At 31.1% G+C, this 16,992-nt stretch overlaps 2 protein-coding genes across 2 annotated transcripts in view; one reads left to right on the top strand and one right to left on the bottom strand.

Annotated features, from left to right (window-relative positions):
* Positions 1-16,386, bottom strand: part of Myo61F (unconventional myosin 61F) — an 89,877-nt gene extending 73,491 nt beyond the window's left edge. The window contains exon 1 of the mRNA XM_071179718.2: positions 16,251-16,386. The gene's annotated coding sequence lies outside the window, so the exon portion shown is untranslated. The remainder of the gene's footprint in view (positions 1-16,250) is intronic.
* The window catches only part of LOC107444550 (polycystin-2), a 39,215-nt gene that overhangs the window by 15,349 nt on the left and 6,874 nt on the right, over positions 1-16,992 (top strand). The window contains exons 2-13 of the mRNA XM_043038750.3: positions 3,125-3,238; positions 3,845-3,975; positions 5,816-6,066; positions 7,203-7,427; positions 8,975-9,137; positions 9,243-9,308; positions 10,448-10,678; positions 12,072-12,193; positions 13,273-13,393; positions 13,552-13,650; positions 14,791-14,921; positions 16,264-16,503. Of these exons, the coding sequence (XP_042894684.1) occupies positions 3,125-3,238; positions 3,845-3,975; positions 5,816-6,066; positions 7,203-7,427; positions 8,975-9,137; positions 9,243-9,308; positions 10,448-10,678; positions 12,072-12,193; positions 13,273-13,393; positions 13,552-13,650; positions 14,791-14,921; positions 16,264-16,503 (1,894 nt within the window). The remainder of the gene's footprint in view (positions 1-3,124; positions 3,239-3,844; positions 3,976-5,815; positions 6,067-7,202; positions 7,428-8,974; positions 9,138-9,242; positions 9,309-10,447; positions 10,679-12,071; positions 12,194-13,272; positions 13,394-13,551; positions 13,651-14,790; positions 14,922-16,263; positions 16,504-16,992) is intronic.

Here is a 16,992-nt window from a genome sequence, read left to right as displayed (position 1 = left end):
GTATCTCATTAAAATAAAATTGAAATAACATATTTCCATGAAGCTACAAATGGGAAAAAAAGCCTTCTCTTCGTCACGTGCTAAAGTGACTCACGTACGTAGAAGGTGTTCTGTAATCACCACCTTTAATAAATATATATTTTTAGAATCCTTGTCAAAAACGTAGAGGAAAACTATACACATTAGATGTCGCTATTTATTAATAAAATGAAAGGGGAAATGCTATTAAAATATAACGAATCACTTCCTTCAGAACAGCAAGACAAGAGTGGAAACATCAAAACCTGTTTGATTACTGGTGGAAACAGAGGCAATTATTAACAACAGACAATTAATCTAGATTAGGTGGTTTTTGCAAGTAATTCTACATATTTCCATAGCGTTTCCCGTCTTAAATATCAGTTTACGACCCCTAATATGAATACTTTTTTTTCTTCATTTTCGACAAAAATATGGAATATTCGAAATTTTTGTGATCATTGCGAAAAACCCTGTCTGTAATTAAAGATTAAATTAAAGTAAACTGCGGAGCCTTACAGAATCATGTAAAATGTGTTCACCCCAGCTTATAGTCCGTTTTCATGATCTATTTTAAAAATGGTTTGAATAAAACATTCAAGCCACATAAGTGAAATATTACCAGCTTAAATCTTAAGTATTTCCACTTTACTTTTTCTTCACCATCCGACGTCAAACAGTCGATCCTTTACCAGACTTGCGTATATTAATGTTCATATCCGTGACTTAATTCAACCCGGACAACGGACGGTGAGTTCAACGTCAAGGAGATTCTAACCGATAATTTGCATGCTTAAAATGTCCGCGCAAGGAAAGAATATCAATCCATTACATATTTCTTACTTCTTATGCCGCTTTATTGGTAATCTGTCTCAATATGAACCTGCGACAGAGAAATGAGAAACTCCAGAAAAATGTTTTTTGGCAAAATAAAGGTTTATTTTACCTTAAACTTTTATTTTCATTAAAACGTTGACTTATTTTATTTCAAAACGTTTTAATTACCCAGTGTTTCAATTTTATTGTTATTATAATTATTATTTACAAGAAAAGAAACAAACAAACAAGAAATATTTCGGTTACCTCGGATAACATGATCCATAATGGTAACCATAAAAGTTATTTTAAATTTACACAAAGAAATAAAAGGAAAACACATATAATCGAATATACAAAAGTACAATGCATATTACATACCATGGCAAACAAGGATAGACAGGTATTCTTTGGCCAAGTTACATACAATCGTAGTAAACAGGGCGTCGTTTAATATAAGTAAAAAATTACAGTCACCATATATTTTGGGAAACATGAACAGTACTATGAAGTATGTCATGATAGTATCATAGACTAAGCCTAACTGGGTAGACTGGCCGAGATAGCTTGGTTGGTATTGCGTTGGGCTCATGTGTAGGAGATCGTGAGTTCGATCCCCGCAGGTTAAAGTGTTGTAAATGGTGGCTGGTGGACGTTAAGTCAGTAGGGTCACAAAGTCCTCCTTGTTCCCATTACAAATCATATCTTTGAGGGGTACTGAATCGAAGATTGATCGTTCTCTGATTCAGGTCAAAATCAAGATCTGTGAATGAATGAATAACTCCCTAAAAAACGGGCTGTGGTGTGTGTGTGGGGCTGAAGTCATATTCTTGGCCATAGAAGCTCCCACTGCAAAAGAAGAAACTCGCCGTCTACCTTAAATTCGCTTGGTTATCATCTGGCAGGCTTGCTGGCATTGCTGGAAACAACACAACAACATTTCAGACTTGATCCAGTTATTTGTTTCAGTTTTAGGAGCTATTTCTGAGATAAAACTAAAGTTCTTTTTTAAAGCTACTAATTTTCTTTGGAAGTATGAATACGACCAAGGGCGCCGGCATCGGGGTGCAAGGGGGTGCACTTGCACCCCCCTGGCTTTTTTTTAAAAAACAATTAAAGAGATACAGAAAAAAAAAATTATAAATTTTTTTTTATTAAGCATATTTTTATGGAAAGACAAATAATTAAGTAATTATTGATACATAACAATTAAAAAATTGTTTAATCAAACAAGAATTGTAATCGTCTTGTTTGCTGTCCAAATCTGTTTTTAACTTTTTCAATGAATTCTGAGTCATCTTTGATTCTTTTCTTATGCACACTGAGCATTCACAAACTTGGCAGATATCCAAGCTATATTTTTAAATTTCATTTAATAAAATGTAAATAATATTATATTTTCTATTAGTTATTCAGTTTAACAAAGGTGTATAACACAAGCTGACTTCTCGCAACTGTAAAACTTCATCAACACAATAAATAATGTTAAGCGTGCACAAACACGTTAGTATACGAAACTACTGTTTGTAGTTATTTGTGTTTCAAAGTCAGTAGCTATGCCAGCGCGATGGCCTCTAGGCAAAATTTGCAAGTAAAAGAAATTCGTACTTTTTTTTTAAATATCTTGCTAACAATGAAGAAATGTATCTTGAAAAAATGAACAGATGAAAGTATATGTAATAACAAAACAAAATGTAATAGCAGAATATTTTAATTTTTTTTCAGGGGGAGGGGAGGGTAGTTTGTTAGAGGGTTGCACCCCCTTTTATATTATTCTGCCGGCGCCCTTGAATACGACAAATAAGTTTCAGTTTCTAAAATATTAAAATCATAGCTGTTTAAGAAATCTTTTGAATTTATTGCAATTGATAAATTTGCGCTTGTTATCTAACGTGATATTTTCCTAGCTTTCTGTATTAATACAATGCATATTTTTAAATTTTATTTTACAAATGATAGTGAACAGTTAAATTATTTATTAATAGAACTAAGAGGATCGAGTTAATAGAGGAAGGAAAGTTAAGAATAAATGCGTCTCTATGCACCCATTCTAACAAGGGAAAGTTACATAGACCATAAGGGTATTCATCATCTAAAATAAAAGAAAAGCGCACTAGCCATGCAATTTTCAAGAAAATGCATTTGGAAATTTAATCACACTTTAAGCACTAGTTCAATTTTCATCTCATTAATCTCAAGTTATTATTTATTTAATCTTTGTTTTCGGAATTTAGCATTCCTATTTTCCTTCATGTGTGCTCTGCTTCATTATATTCTTTTTATATCATAGGATTATGGTCCACTCGGCAGATGAAAGGCAAGGAGGGGGACAAAGAATGGTACGTCAGAACAACTCTTCGAGAACTTTTTACTTACATCATCTTTTTGGTTCTGCTTTCAATCAGTAAGTATCATCAATAAAAGAAGCATTTCCACTTTGTACTCTACACACAGCGTATTTCTTAATCATTATTCTTAAGATTCTTTCTATAGTTAGAGAATATGCCCATTCGAGGTCACAAATTGATACTTATATGACAGAAAAAAGAAAAACATATAAGCAAAAATTAAAGAATCGTGACTAATGTCAATCCCAGCAAAGAAGGGTTTAATATAATTAAAAGCAGATACATTTCTTGAAAGGAATTAAAAAGCAGCTCCCGACTAAAATCGTTATTGAGATAGATTTGGAGCACTTCTCTCGCTAATCAACTGCTTTAAAGATTATTTTAATGTCTCCCTGATCTACTCAATCTCGATAATAATTTGTCACATTTCGATAATGTTTTTTTCCCCTCTCTAACTCTTCTAACATTTTTCCCCCTCACTCTTCTCTTATAACTCTTAACTTCGAATCAAACTTGTATTGTAAAGTTCTTAACGGAGATTAGAAAAACCAATTATTACGGGCATCGACACCCTGCACAATTGCTTCTTTCATTATAACTGCATATGAATATCAAACATGAATACTCTAAGTTCCAGTTTCATGAAAATGTTACTTTTACAGTGACTTTTGGTATGATGAATCCCTCTATGTATTACCAAACGAAAGTGATAAGTGAATTATTTTTGGATTCATCGTTTGCTGATGGATCAGGATCGATGAGAGAAGCTACTCAAATGACTGACTTTTGGAAAGTATGTGTCAAGACCTCTTTTCATTTATGTTTATTTTATTTTATGCCTGGTGTAAAATCCATATCGGATTAGCTACTATATCAATCGCCCTTGCAATTTTAAACCCAACCCCAAAGACGAGGTGAACTTTTGGATCAAGCCATAGGACGAATTTGCCTTGGTGGAAATTTTTTTTAATGAAACTAATCATTCCGTGATCGCTCAGGGGATGGAGCATTTGCCTGCCAATGAAATGACCCAGGTTCGAATCCTTTGATACGAATGGCTTGTTGATACGAATTCTGTATCCAGCTCGCACCGACCGCAGTGCTGATGTAAAATATCCTCAGTGGTAGAATGATCATGGGTTGGAATCCCCTTGGTGTCGGGCTAACCGTAGGAGGTTTTCTTGGTTTTCCGCTTCATGCAACGCAAATACCTGTTAGTTCCATCAAAAAGCCCTCCGTAAAGATTAGCTTGTCCCAATACTTGATCTAGGAATTAGGACCCTTAATCTAGGTTAGGACCCTTAATGTTATTTTTTTCTTATTTCGCCACTTTTCGAAAACTTTTTAAGCGAATTGAAATTTTTTTACACACAACTATAAAGTTTGTTTATCCATAGATATTTCCCTACAAAATATAACTTTTAGTAAATATTTATTATTTTATTTAATAATAGTCGAAAAGCTTTTGAATTTTAAGGTATACAATTGTTGATATAATTTTATAGAAAATAATTTTACATTACAAAAATAAAAAATTTGAGCGAAATTGGTCTGATAGTTCCTGAGAAATTGAATTTTTAAAAAAATTCTTACATGTAGAAATTTTTTTATAGGAAATATATTTTCTTGGTCTAAATAGTAACTAAATATTAATGTCTTAAACGAAATAGGTACTGGTCAAAATCAGTACTTTTTATTTATAAATAATATTGCAACTTCAGAAATAATAGCCCTATTGACTCTAATTCGATTTTGCGTCAGAACATACACCAGAAACAATGCCTCACGTGTCTAAATAGCCATATAAAATCTTATATGAATATAAAATCTTAATCTTATATGAATATATAATCTTATATAAGATCTTATATTATAAGATCTTATATCGATGCTTACAGTTATAAAATACAGATATATCGATGCTTACAGTTATAAAATTGTACTTTCTATGCATAAAATCCTTATGACTTCTCAACTAATATACTTAGTGTCACAGGTTTGGTTTAAATCGATTTAGCACAGAATTCCATCTAAAAAATTTCATTTGTATAATTAGAAATATATAAGTTTCCTTCATTTCCTCTTCCCGCCTAAAAGCGACACGCGTGATCGTGCAACTTTTTACCACTTACTACGAGGAGGGTGCTTAGCAGTTTTTCAGAGGTTAAAACCTTTTTTTGTTTGAAGTTTCATTTTAAACCTAATTTTTACTGTTCTAGATCGCTCATGAGCCCAATGAAAAAATCAGTCATCGAAAGGGGGTCGCAAATTAATATTTTTGCGAGAAAAAAAATAAAAACATTACCCAAATTTAATTATCACCCCTGAAGAGGGCGAGGATGAAAGTAACAAAACATGTTTTTTTATTGTCTGATGGAGCTTAAATGTGTCTTTAATAAATTAACTCCTCTCTCTTATCTCCAGCAATTAAATAAGTTTAAAAGTTTTAAATTTTGTCTTCTTTGCTTAGATATTAATTTGCGTACATTTATTATTTCCTTTTTGACTAGAATTCTAAAAATATACATTAAGTGCAGTGATTAATGAATACCTATCTGTATAATTTTAAGCAATGCTTATTTTTTGAGAAAGGTTTTGCTCTATTCTGACATATTTTCATTTATTATTTTCAGTTTGCTAAAGATGTGTTGGTTGAAAACTTGTACTGGGAAAATTGGTATAATGACCAAGAAACCAACAATGATGACCGGAATATATTATACGAGAATAGGCTTCTTGGCTCCCCTCGAATTAGACAACTGAGGGTCCGTAATGATTCCTGCAATGTCCATTCAGATTTCAAAAAAGCCATAACTCAATGTTATGATGTGTATAATCCTCATATAGAAGATCAAGAACCTTTTGGATTAATGAACGGATCAGCGTTAGTATTAAAAATTTTGAATTTTTCTTGTTTTATGTTAGCTTATTTACTAATAACTATTTACAATCATTGAGCTGAAGAGTAAAGCATTTACGAACAGCCTTTATGGACAAATGGGTTCATGCGGATTGACACTCCGTGATTTTGAGGGGACGCATATGCCGCCTTTATTTCTCAGACAAGCTGCTACCCATCTGTCTGAAGCAGAATTGGCTTTAAGTTAACCCAATCCTTTACAAAGCTCAGTGTACAGATATACGCATTTAGTTTATAACATGTGTAACATGCTTGATGTGGTATGCTGCAGATAAATAGTTAAATGCTGCAAAATTTGCTAGAAGTTTTGAGATAGCGATACTTTGGATGATCTCCTGAATGACAGTACTGCAATGGATTTGGAGTTATCTGCTCCAACTTAGTCTCTTTTTGCTTGTCTCACAAAAAAATTCACAAGGCTTGAGATTGGGAGAATAGGGTGGCTTTGTTGATCAATTTTCATTTAACAATGTTGCATTTCTGCATTTTCATCGGAAAACCAACAAGAGAATGAGTATTATTGTTGGAAAAAATATTCCATCATACATCCACGTTCAACTGCCAAGTTTTTAACCGAATCTCGCAATCGCTCAAAAGTTATCAAAGTTTACATTCATATAGTTGCCAGCCAGATGGTCGAGCGGTTAGCATGCCTGACTGCTCTGCGGGTTCGAATCCGGCTCAGAGCATTGACGTTTCCCTCTGTGTATTGCTCTATATTGTGTGAATGTTGCCCACCCTATAAACGGGTATCTGTGGCAGTGCAGCGTGGGTAATGTTGCTCGCCTTCGTAACTTAGGTTCACAGGTGCCCCTTGGGTAACGTTAAATGAGTAATACTTCCGGCATCTTCCTAGGCAAAGAACATAAGAATTCAATGCCGGCCATTAGAAGAAAAAAAGCATTCATATAGTTTAAATATTGTTTCCTCTCTCTATATACATATCATCCTTTGCTAGCTGAGATAACTTACTAGTAGTATCTAGTTACTAGTAAATTAATTATTGGTTTGTTTTACTATAGTCTAGATATGTATGAACATTTTTGTTCTCCTTTTGTACTTTACTTCTCCTATTTTACTTCTCTCTTATTGTACTTTAGATGGGTTTACCACACAGAGAAGGAAATGAATGGCTCCAACCACTGGGCACTTCTAGCCACCTATACAGGAGCCGGCTCTTTTAGGGATCTTGGAATATCGAAAAAACAAGCTCTGGCACGATTGGAGATACTTAAGCAGAATTTGTGGATTTCAAGAGCAACGCGTGCAGTGATGATCGATTTTACTATTTACAATGCTAATTTAAACTTATTTTGCGTTGTAAAGTAAGTAACTTTAAAGTATCTTAATTTTTTTGCGAGCATTTATCTTAGGACTTACTACTGTTTAAAATACTCTACTCACAACTAATATCTAAAAATAGAGGAGATAAAAGAAACTATTTTTAAAAAAAAATATTCAGTATTTAACACAAAGATGGAAATGAATTATTGTTCTGATTGCGAAAAGTAAAGTAAAGCACTCTGACCACAGCTAGTTGACCACCAAGGGGTTCATGGAGATTAAGGTTTCATGATTTCAAAACAAATGACACAATAATGGCATTATAGTCTCTGTACTACGCTTACACGAGAGATAAAACCAAGCTGGTCATAGAAGCAATAAAGAAAAAATAAAACGAATGAAGTAAAAATATGGCCACCGAAGCAGACGTCTTCTGGGGGGACCAGCTCCAGAAGCCATAGAGCAAAACCTTTTCTATTGAGAGAGCCAGACAAATGTCGAAAATTTGCTCCCTCGGTACCCCAAATTTTTTGCAAAAGTCCAGGAAAAATACATAAAATCAAATCAGAAGAGAAATTTCAAACAAAATCTTGAGAATATAATAATGCAAAACTGAACTGAGCCCTACAAAAATAACTTCATTTTTTTATTATATTCTCAAGGGTTTGTTTGAAATTTCTTTTCTGATTTGATTTTATGTATTTCTTGTATTTTTCCCAGACTTTTGCAAAACCTTCGGGGTACTGAGGGTACAAATTTTGACATTTGTCTGGCTCTCTCAATAGAAAAGGTTTTGTTTAATGTCTTCCGGAGCTGGTACCCCCTGAAGACGTCGGCTTCAGTGGCCATATTTTTATTTCCATTGTTCTCTTTTTTGTTTATTGCTTCAATTATTCTTTCTTCTGAAAATTCTGCTGCTTTGCTCGTTTCTTTCAAAGAAAGTTCTGATATTATAGAATTAAATATTTTGTATTCTTTTACTTACTGGTCATAGAAGTTAAGCTTTCACATTTTCGAGATAAATGGTCTGATAATGCCACTGTGATGTGTATCGCGCACCAGCTGCTTTTACTTCCCAGACAAACCAATACTCATCAAGCTGAAGCAGCGTGGGCTTCAACCCAACACCTGGGACAAAGCCAAGCAGGTCATGGAAGTGAAGTTTTCACATTTTCGAGATAAACGGCATGATAGCGGCACTGTGGCCTGTATTGCGCACCAGCCATTTTTACTTCTCAGACACACTTGTACCAATCCATCTGAAGCTGCGTGGGCTTCAAGCCAACACCAGAGATAAAACTCCGGCCTTCACAATGTGCAGTGCCATAACCTGCGACTATTGAACTATTAACAATTGCTCTGTTATTTGAAAAATTTTATTTAAAAAGTTTTCTGTAAAACTAATATGAAGCTTTTTTTTAAATTTTTTATGTAAACATGGATGCAGAATTATAAGATTTTACTTATTCAATTCTACACTTTAATTCTATAGTTTTCATTTTATAATATTAAATAGTTTTCATTCAACAGTTCAAAATTTTTAAAGTTATTTGTTTGTACCACAGTTTATTTTTATTTTTATTTTCAGATTATGTTTTGAATTTCCAGCCACGGGGGGTATGATTCCATCTTGGAGTTTTCGAACTGTGAAACTACTCAGATATGTCAATCCATATGATTATTTCATTATGGCTTGTGAAGTTACAATAGTTCTTTTCATTCTTTATTACATCGTTGAAGAGTCCCTCGAAGTAATTATTTATGATTATTAATAGCTTAATTTTGTTGGTTATTTTTCATTAAATAAATAATTGTTTTAAAATGAAAGAAAAATAATATATGTCATTTTCGTACAGATCAAGAAAAATGGCTGCTCCTATTTTTCTGAAGTTTGGAATATTCTTGATCTTATGGTTATTTTGGTACGTAAATCTTAGAATTGAAATCACTGCATATAGTTTACCTTATATCATTAAAGAGTACAAGATGTTTTTTAATCCATGCTTTTATTATAATACTTTTAAAATCTTTATAAAAATGTAAGCAAAAAAAAATTTACATTAGACTGCAAATTAATATTCAGAAAAAAACAAAACATTATTTAATCAGAATAAAACAACATTAATATGGATAAGAGCAAGGGAGGAATTAAAACCATCAAAACCCAGTCTTTTGTCAAATAATGCTAAAATGCATTCAACTTTCACTGAGGATATTTTTTTGCTAAATTTTTATCACCCCATTTCTTGTCTAGGAGTGAGTGTGAAATCTTTCAATCGGAATGTCAACTACTTTCCGACTAGCTAGAGCATTGAAATTTTTACATAATACAATAATTTTAATTAAATATTTACCAAGTTTTAATCATTTTGTGCAACCAGATTTTATCGTCAAATGGATTTTATGATTAATCGAAATTTTAATAACTTTCTGATTAGTTATGTGCCTACTTGCTCTGGAAAACAATACAATTTTTAATCGTTTCCTTACCAATACAAGCAGAACTTTTGTTGTCATTTTATCACCAAATATAATTTTTCATTAATCTAAATTTCGATTAATTTCCAACTAGCTAGAGTGCTCTTATTCCATTTGGAGCTTTTTGCCATACACAGTATGATTCATGATTGTTGAAAATAAAAGTTATCTTCAAATGACATTTTGACCACTTTCTGCTTTCAATGAAATATCAAATACCAAAAAAAAAGAAATTTTTAAAGAAAATATGTTTTTTATTCATGAAATATATGTTTTTCATACAATATAAATTTTTTAGGCCTTAAGGTCTTACAAAAATGTTATATTCTGCCTGTTTTTAAATGTACTAAAAATTTTATTATTCAGATTCACTGTCAAATAATAATTAATTCCCACCTTCACTTTAACTATATCAATAGGTCAAACTCATTACAATACTATTTCGTGACTTCTTAATGAAATATTTTTTAAGATTATAAAAAGATATAATAAGGTTGGTTATGAAGGAACACCTTGCATAATGTTCATGAACCAAATGAGTTTGTTCATGTAGAAAAAGTTTAATTATTTATTCTCTTTTCAGGTTTCCTTGGTTTGCATAGCCTTTTCTGCATTAAGAACAATAGTGGTTGATAATATGCTGGAAGAACTCTTGAGTAAACCGGACATTTTCCCGGATTTCGAGTTTTTAGGATTCTGGCAAATGCAGTATAATAATGCTATAGCAGTAGATATTTTCATCGCTTGGATAAAAGTTTTTAAATACATCAGTTTCAACAAAACTATGACTCAGCTCTCCTCCACTTTGTCTAGAGTAATTTTCCCCATTTATATAAAATTATTAATTCCTTATACAGGAAAAAAAACACCCTGAATAATTTTTGATTTAATGATTGGATTTTCAAATACTAGGACTCAATGGTTCGAGGGGTCTAATCACAGCAGAATCTATTTGCTGTGGGTAATTATGCTGATTTATTAATACAGATGATGTTTTAAGTTACGAAATCAGGTACAAAAATATACTTCCACTAAAAAAGTACTTTTTTTGACAAATTCAGATTCTTGTCACTCAAAATAGGGTCTGAGTAGTTGCAATTTAGAAAATATTTCCCCAATAATTTGATGAGAATGGTCGAGCATTTTCACCCCTTAATGTTAGTTTCGCTTTTTACTTATTTGTGCCATCTCAAAGAAGTCGTACTTTTACATTTTTACTTATAAACTACTAATTTCCGTCAAATTTTCGATTTTGGTTTTTAGAAATAATTAAATGGATTTAAGTACTAGTGTAAAAATTCAAATACATTAAAATTAAAAAATTCTTAACTCTTTATTAAAAAAAATAGTAAATAATTATAAATAATTTTCTATGTATCGTTTTCTTTGGATGAACATGTTTTATAATCATGTGCAAACAATTTGTTATTCGGTTTTTATTTTCGAGCTTACTTCTACCCCCATATTTTAAATTCAAGAATTCGAATCCACCCCAAAGATATTTTTATTCTGAAAAAGCGTGATTTTGTATTTCATTTTATAAAATAAAATGTTATCTTCACTAATCAATTAACTTATTAAAGGTTAAGCCCACGAATCATTAAGATTAAATCCTAGTGTCTGTAAATTTGATCATTAAATCAAGAGTTATTCAGGATGTTTACTTTTTTTGCACACTGTTTAATTTATGTAAATAAAAAATTTATTTATAATTTATTTTCTTAAAAAATTATATAAAAGACAGACTGCACAAATGTTACTTAAGCTCTAAAGTTAGAATACAGGCTTCAAATTATGTTTTAATTTAATTAACATTTAATCTTAAAAATTTGACAGGAAATTTTCTTTATTTAAGGGCAAGGTTAGAATAGTGATTATTTTTACTTTTTTTTATCACTGCTAGGAAAATGGATGAGGGAAAAAAAGTATGACAGTATAGTTTTTCTACATTAAGGTTATTATTAGCATTTGAAACACCAACATAAATAGATTAAAAAAATCTTGACAGAAATTTTTTTAACAATAAAAAATTTAGAAGTTGACAAAATTGACATATTAATTGGCAATTGCAATTCTTATATAAAGGCAATATTACAAGCTTTTATTATATTTTCTATAATAATTGCTTTACTAAGGACTGATTTTTATATTAAATTGTGTTTTTTAATATAAATTTTGTTTTTTAACTTAAATTTTTACTTTTTCAGTGCTCCAAAGACATTGGAGGATTTGCTGTTATGTTCTTCATTGTATTTTTTGCCTTCGCTCAACTTGGTTACCTTTTATTTGGAAGTATTGTGAAAGAGTTTAGCACATTTGGTACAGCTGTGTAAGTAATCAAGTATCAATTCTTCTTCTTTTTATAGGACTTGATTCCACAGATTTTACGAGCACGCATATCGCATGTACTCAGTGTGTCTTTAAGGATCAAACCCTGGTCCCTCTGGACCAAAGTCGGATGTTGTAACCTCTTGACTACCACGTCCCATATAACATGTTGCCAATTTTAACAAGTGTTCTTTTTGCACTTAATGCATAATGAGTGTTTTGTAATGTCTGCCTTTAATACATATTTTTTTATAATTTTTCGCAAAAATAAAGTTTAAAATGTTTTAAAGTTTCAAAAGCAAATTAAAGGTTGGAAATTAATATTGAAACAAAAGAAAAGAAACAACGCTGTCGAGATCTAATAACACACTAGTAAGGAAGACTAATAACATCAAAACCAGTTTGATTGCCTGGAGAAAATTTTCTAGTCAGAAATTAAACAAGCTTTGATGTTCTCAGTCTCACCCTTCTCAGTAGAGATTTGTCTGGTTTAATTACCATTTTTGTTTTTCTATTATTAAACAGTTATTTTATAATTTTTAATGCCTTTTAAGACCTAATATGCATACTTTTTTGAAAAGGATTTTAAAAATTTTATGAACCGGGATAGCCTGGTTGGTCGGATATGTGGGCTCGCAGACGCGAAAACGTGAGTTCGAATCCCACCGGCCAAAGAATCCTAGTGTATTTAATGGTTACTGGTGCATGTTAAATCTATCAGGACCACAAAGTATTCCAAATTCCCATAAATCAATACCTCTGGGGATACTGAATTGCAGATTGGTTATTTTCTGGTTCAGGTCAGCGGAGTATAATTCAAATTGAATTAGTGGAGTATAATTGGGTCCTGTTGTAAAACTGGCTGAGACGTGTGTGTGGCTGAAGTCGTATTCTTGACCATAGATGGCACCACAGAAAAAACAAGAAACACCCCCTCTGCTTAAAAATTTTCTCTATTTCAAGCAGGCGTGAAGGTATTGGCAAGTTGCATTAATAACAACAACAAAAATTCTATTAATTGTAGTTATAACAGAACAATCTGCATAAAATTTCATCTGAAGTAATAAAATATTGTTTCAGATTTGCGTTACTCCGCCTCATATTGGGAGATTTCGATTTTGAGGCATTGGAGAATGCCAACAGAGTACTGGGACCTATATATTTCCTGAGTTACATTTTCTTCGTATTCTTCGTTTTAATGGTAACTAATTTATTCACTTTTTCTTAAATAGTTACTTAGATTTAATTTTATTATGAAAATTATGCATATCACAAAAGTAGCATATATTTTTTTTTATTTTTACTTAGTTACTTTCTCTTACTAAATGCATTACTTAAAAATAAATTCTTCTCCCACAGAATATGTTCTTGGCCATCATTAACGATACCTATGCTGAAGTAAAATCAGAAATTGCTAATTCTAATAGTGAATTCGAAATTGCAGACTTCTTCAAAAAGGTGAGTTCCTTTGTCCAATTGTTTTAATATTCACTCCTTTTTTTCTGTACGAACCTCTCTTAAATCTCTTTTATAAAAATGGATTTTTTTTTTTGTTAATTTTTTTAATTCCCGAATTTCACACTGTGTGTTGCTTGGTGTTTTGATCATACTTTTCCTATGTATGTAAACAATTTAGATTTTCTGTTGAAATGGAAGAGGAAATTTTTGTTCTCATAGGGTTATAGAAGAATCAGGAATATATATATATATAGAAAAGAGAGATAGGTATTTGCTTTTCAAAGATTCTTTAACTGTACTTTTACTACGAACTTAGATTATATATTATAATTCTCTGGGAAAATGGATGTAACTTATTTATCACTTAAAGGTGTAATATACTGATTGACCTTAATAAATGTTTTTGGAATCTATATTATAAAAAATAATATTTAATAACTATGCATGTTAGCTTAAATTTATTCACATTAATTTACTAATGTTTTTAAATTTAGACCAAATCTTATTGAGGACGATAAAGAGCAAGGGAAGGGTTAAAATCATTTGAAACTGGTTTATTTAAAGATATATCTTGCTTAAAGACAGTTAGTTGCAAAAAACTAATACATTCCAGTTGTCTTAGGCAAATAAACTAGTTTTTTATTATTTTAATCCTTCTTTTGTATCTTCTAATTTCATTAATAAAGAGTCAAAATTTTTTATCACCTAAAAATTAGATTGCAACCCTTAAAGAGCTTAGTTTTTAAAGTTCATTTTTACAATAATATACTTTTAAATTTATGCTCAAAAATGAAGTAAAAAAGCATGCATCTTAGGAGTTGTCATAAAGAGTGTCTGTGCAAAAAAGAGAGATTATGAAGACACCTCAATTTCAGGCAATTAAACAGGTTTTCATGATTTCAGTCTTGCCTTCTATACTACTGATTTGACAGATTTCCAAAGCGTTTTGTTTTTTCCTTGATAAAGATAAATTACAGCCCCTAATATGTGTACTTCATTTTTAAAAGGATTCTAAAAATATACATTAAAGTGATTACAGAACACTCTGTATTCATAATGAAACTCCCTCTATTTATGATACTCTAATTTTCAACCAGTTTGTATGCTATTGTCATTGATAATTTTTTTTTTTCATTTTAGGGCTACAATAACATTCTTGGAAAACTTGGTAAACGGGACAAGATTCAAGATATACAAAATGCTCTGAAGTTCGCAGACTCTGATGGTGATAAGAAACTAACATATCAAGAAGTTCGACAACAATTAAAGGCGTAAGTTTTCAATAAGTTATTATCTTTCAATACTTATTCTTCAGTAAAAGGGGCCCTCAAATTTAAATCTTTTGTAAGATCTATTTTGTTAGTAAGCCCTCTCTAATCTATAACTTCTTACTAATTGAATTCATTTTATGATTTTAAGCCGCAAGATAAGAGTAAGATTTCAACTATTGAAACGCTTAATATTTGACAGTATCTATATTCCATATATATTATAAGATTTTGTAAAAACTGGGTATAGAGCAGAACACAAATATTTTGTTTCCTACCCTAGAGTATCTTTCCCAACTATAGAAAAAAGAAATTAAATTAAGTTTATTATGCGATACAACACGGTGGGAATTTCAACAATTAATCATAAAAAGAAATTAACACTTAACCATATTTACCTTAGAAAAGGTTGATAGGAAAAACAAAACAGTTGATATGTAACATAATATTTAATTTTTCTGAAATCATTGTTTTAAGTTAATAATTACTATAGATATTGAATTTTATATACTAAGTTATACTGGGATGGTGTTTAATAAATGTATTTTTTCTATCCTTTACGAATTTGGTGAGAATAATATTTTATTAGAATGGAGATATTTATAAAGTCAGTTATAAGACATTATGAAAATTTGAGGAATCACTATTATAGAAGGTGAGATGAAGATCCTCAAAACCGGTTTAATTGCCTGCTAAAATTGAATGTATCGAATAATCGATTGTCAACATTGCTCTGTTTTCTTCAGTAATCTAACACGATTGCATGCGTTGAATACCACCTTCCTCAATAGTGATTTGTCAAATTTCTGTAATCATTTCCTTTTCCCTAACTTAAATATTTATTTGTGACCCTTAATATGTATTTCTTACTTGAATTCTAAAATTATATATTAAATACAGTGATTATGAACACTCTATTATATACATATATATATATATCATCAATGGCTTGACAGCCCAGGGTGAGCCTTGGCCTTCTCAAGAAGTTTTTTCCAGGCTAACCTTTTTTTTGCTAGTGTTCTCCAATTTTTTGTTTTTAAGACCAAAAGGGCTTTCTCCAGGCCCTCTATCCATCTCAAATTCGGCCTGCCTCTTTTTCATGTGCCAACTGGTCTGGCATTGAGAACTCGTTTTGTGGTATGGTCTTCGTCCATTCTGATAACGTGGCCTGCCCATTTTATTCTTTGTTGTTTAATTAAGTTAATAATGACAGGTTCATTATATGATTGATATAGCTCTAAATTTGATCTTCTAAATCACACACCATTATGTATGTATATATATATATATATTAAGGATTAAATAGTAAATTATGCACTTAATTGCACTCACTTTAATTTTGCAGGAGAAATCTCTCTGACCTGGAGATTGAAATGCTGTTTGCCAAGTATGATGTGGATGGAAACAGAGAACTAGATGAAAAAGAGACACTACAAATGTTTGCTGATTTGGAAGGACAGAAACTACAACTGGATGATGAGATTAACAACCAACAGAGTATGGTTGCTTCTGATGTCTCTAGGCCTGTGACTGCCGCTATGCAGGGACGAGGGGGATCTGGCGTTCCTGCTGATGAGTTTAATGTGTAAGTGTGAAAGATAATGAGTTTTCAAAGATGTAAAAATTAGTTTGCCTATTTGATAATAATTTACTTGTTTACCTGAGTCAATTTCCTATTGGCAAAAAATTTTTGAAGTGATTGATCCACAAAACAGTACATATAGTTCATTATTTAAAAGATAATAAAATAGATGTAGTTAAATGATTTATTAATCAATCAACAACAAAAATTTACTGAAAAAAATGTAAAAACACATGATCTGATTATTACAGCGAAATTTGAATTTTCATGCATTGCTATTGTCTAGTTTTTTTGTTTGTTTTTTTAAATAATCATGATTAAATCTCTTTACTTATTATTATTTTTTTTTTTTTTGAATTGTTGCTGAATTTAAATTTTCTACTTTACTTTTACAAAATGTTATTTATTTGAAGATTTTGCTTTTTCTTACATACTTGGTAGGCCAGAGTAATACGCAAGGCTGAACAGTTTCAGATGGATATAAGACACACG

The sequence above is a fragment of the Parasteatoda tepidariorum genome, chromosome 1 (assembly GCF_982258835.1).
Source record: "Parasteatoda tepidariorum strain Cologne lab strain chromosome 1, Ptep-v5.0, whole genome shotgun sequence".
Classification (NCBI taxonomy): domain Eukaryota; kingdom Metazoa; phylum Arthropoda; class Arachnida; order Araneae; family Theridiidae; genus Parasteatoda; species Parasteatoda tepidariorum.
The sequence above is the reverse complement of the archived record's forward strand: the minus strand, read 5'-3'. Positions and strand labels throughout refer to the sequence as shown.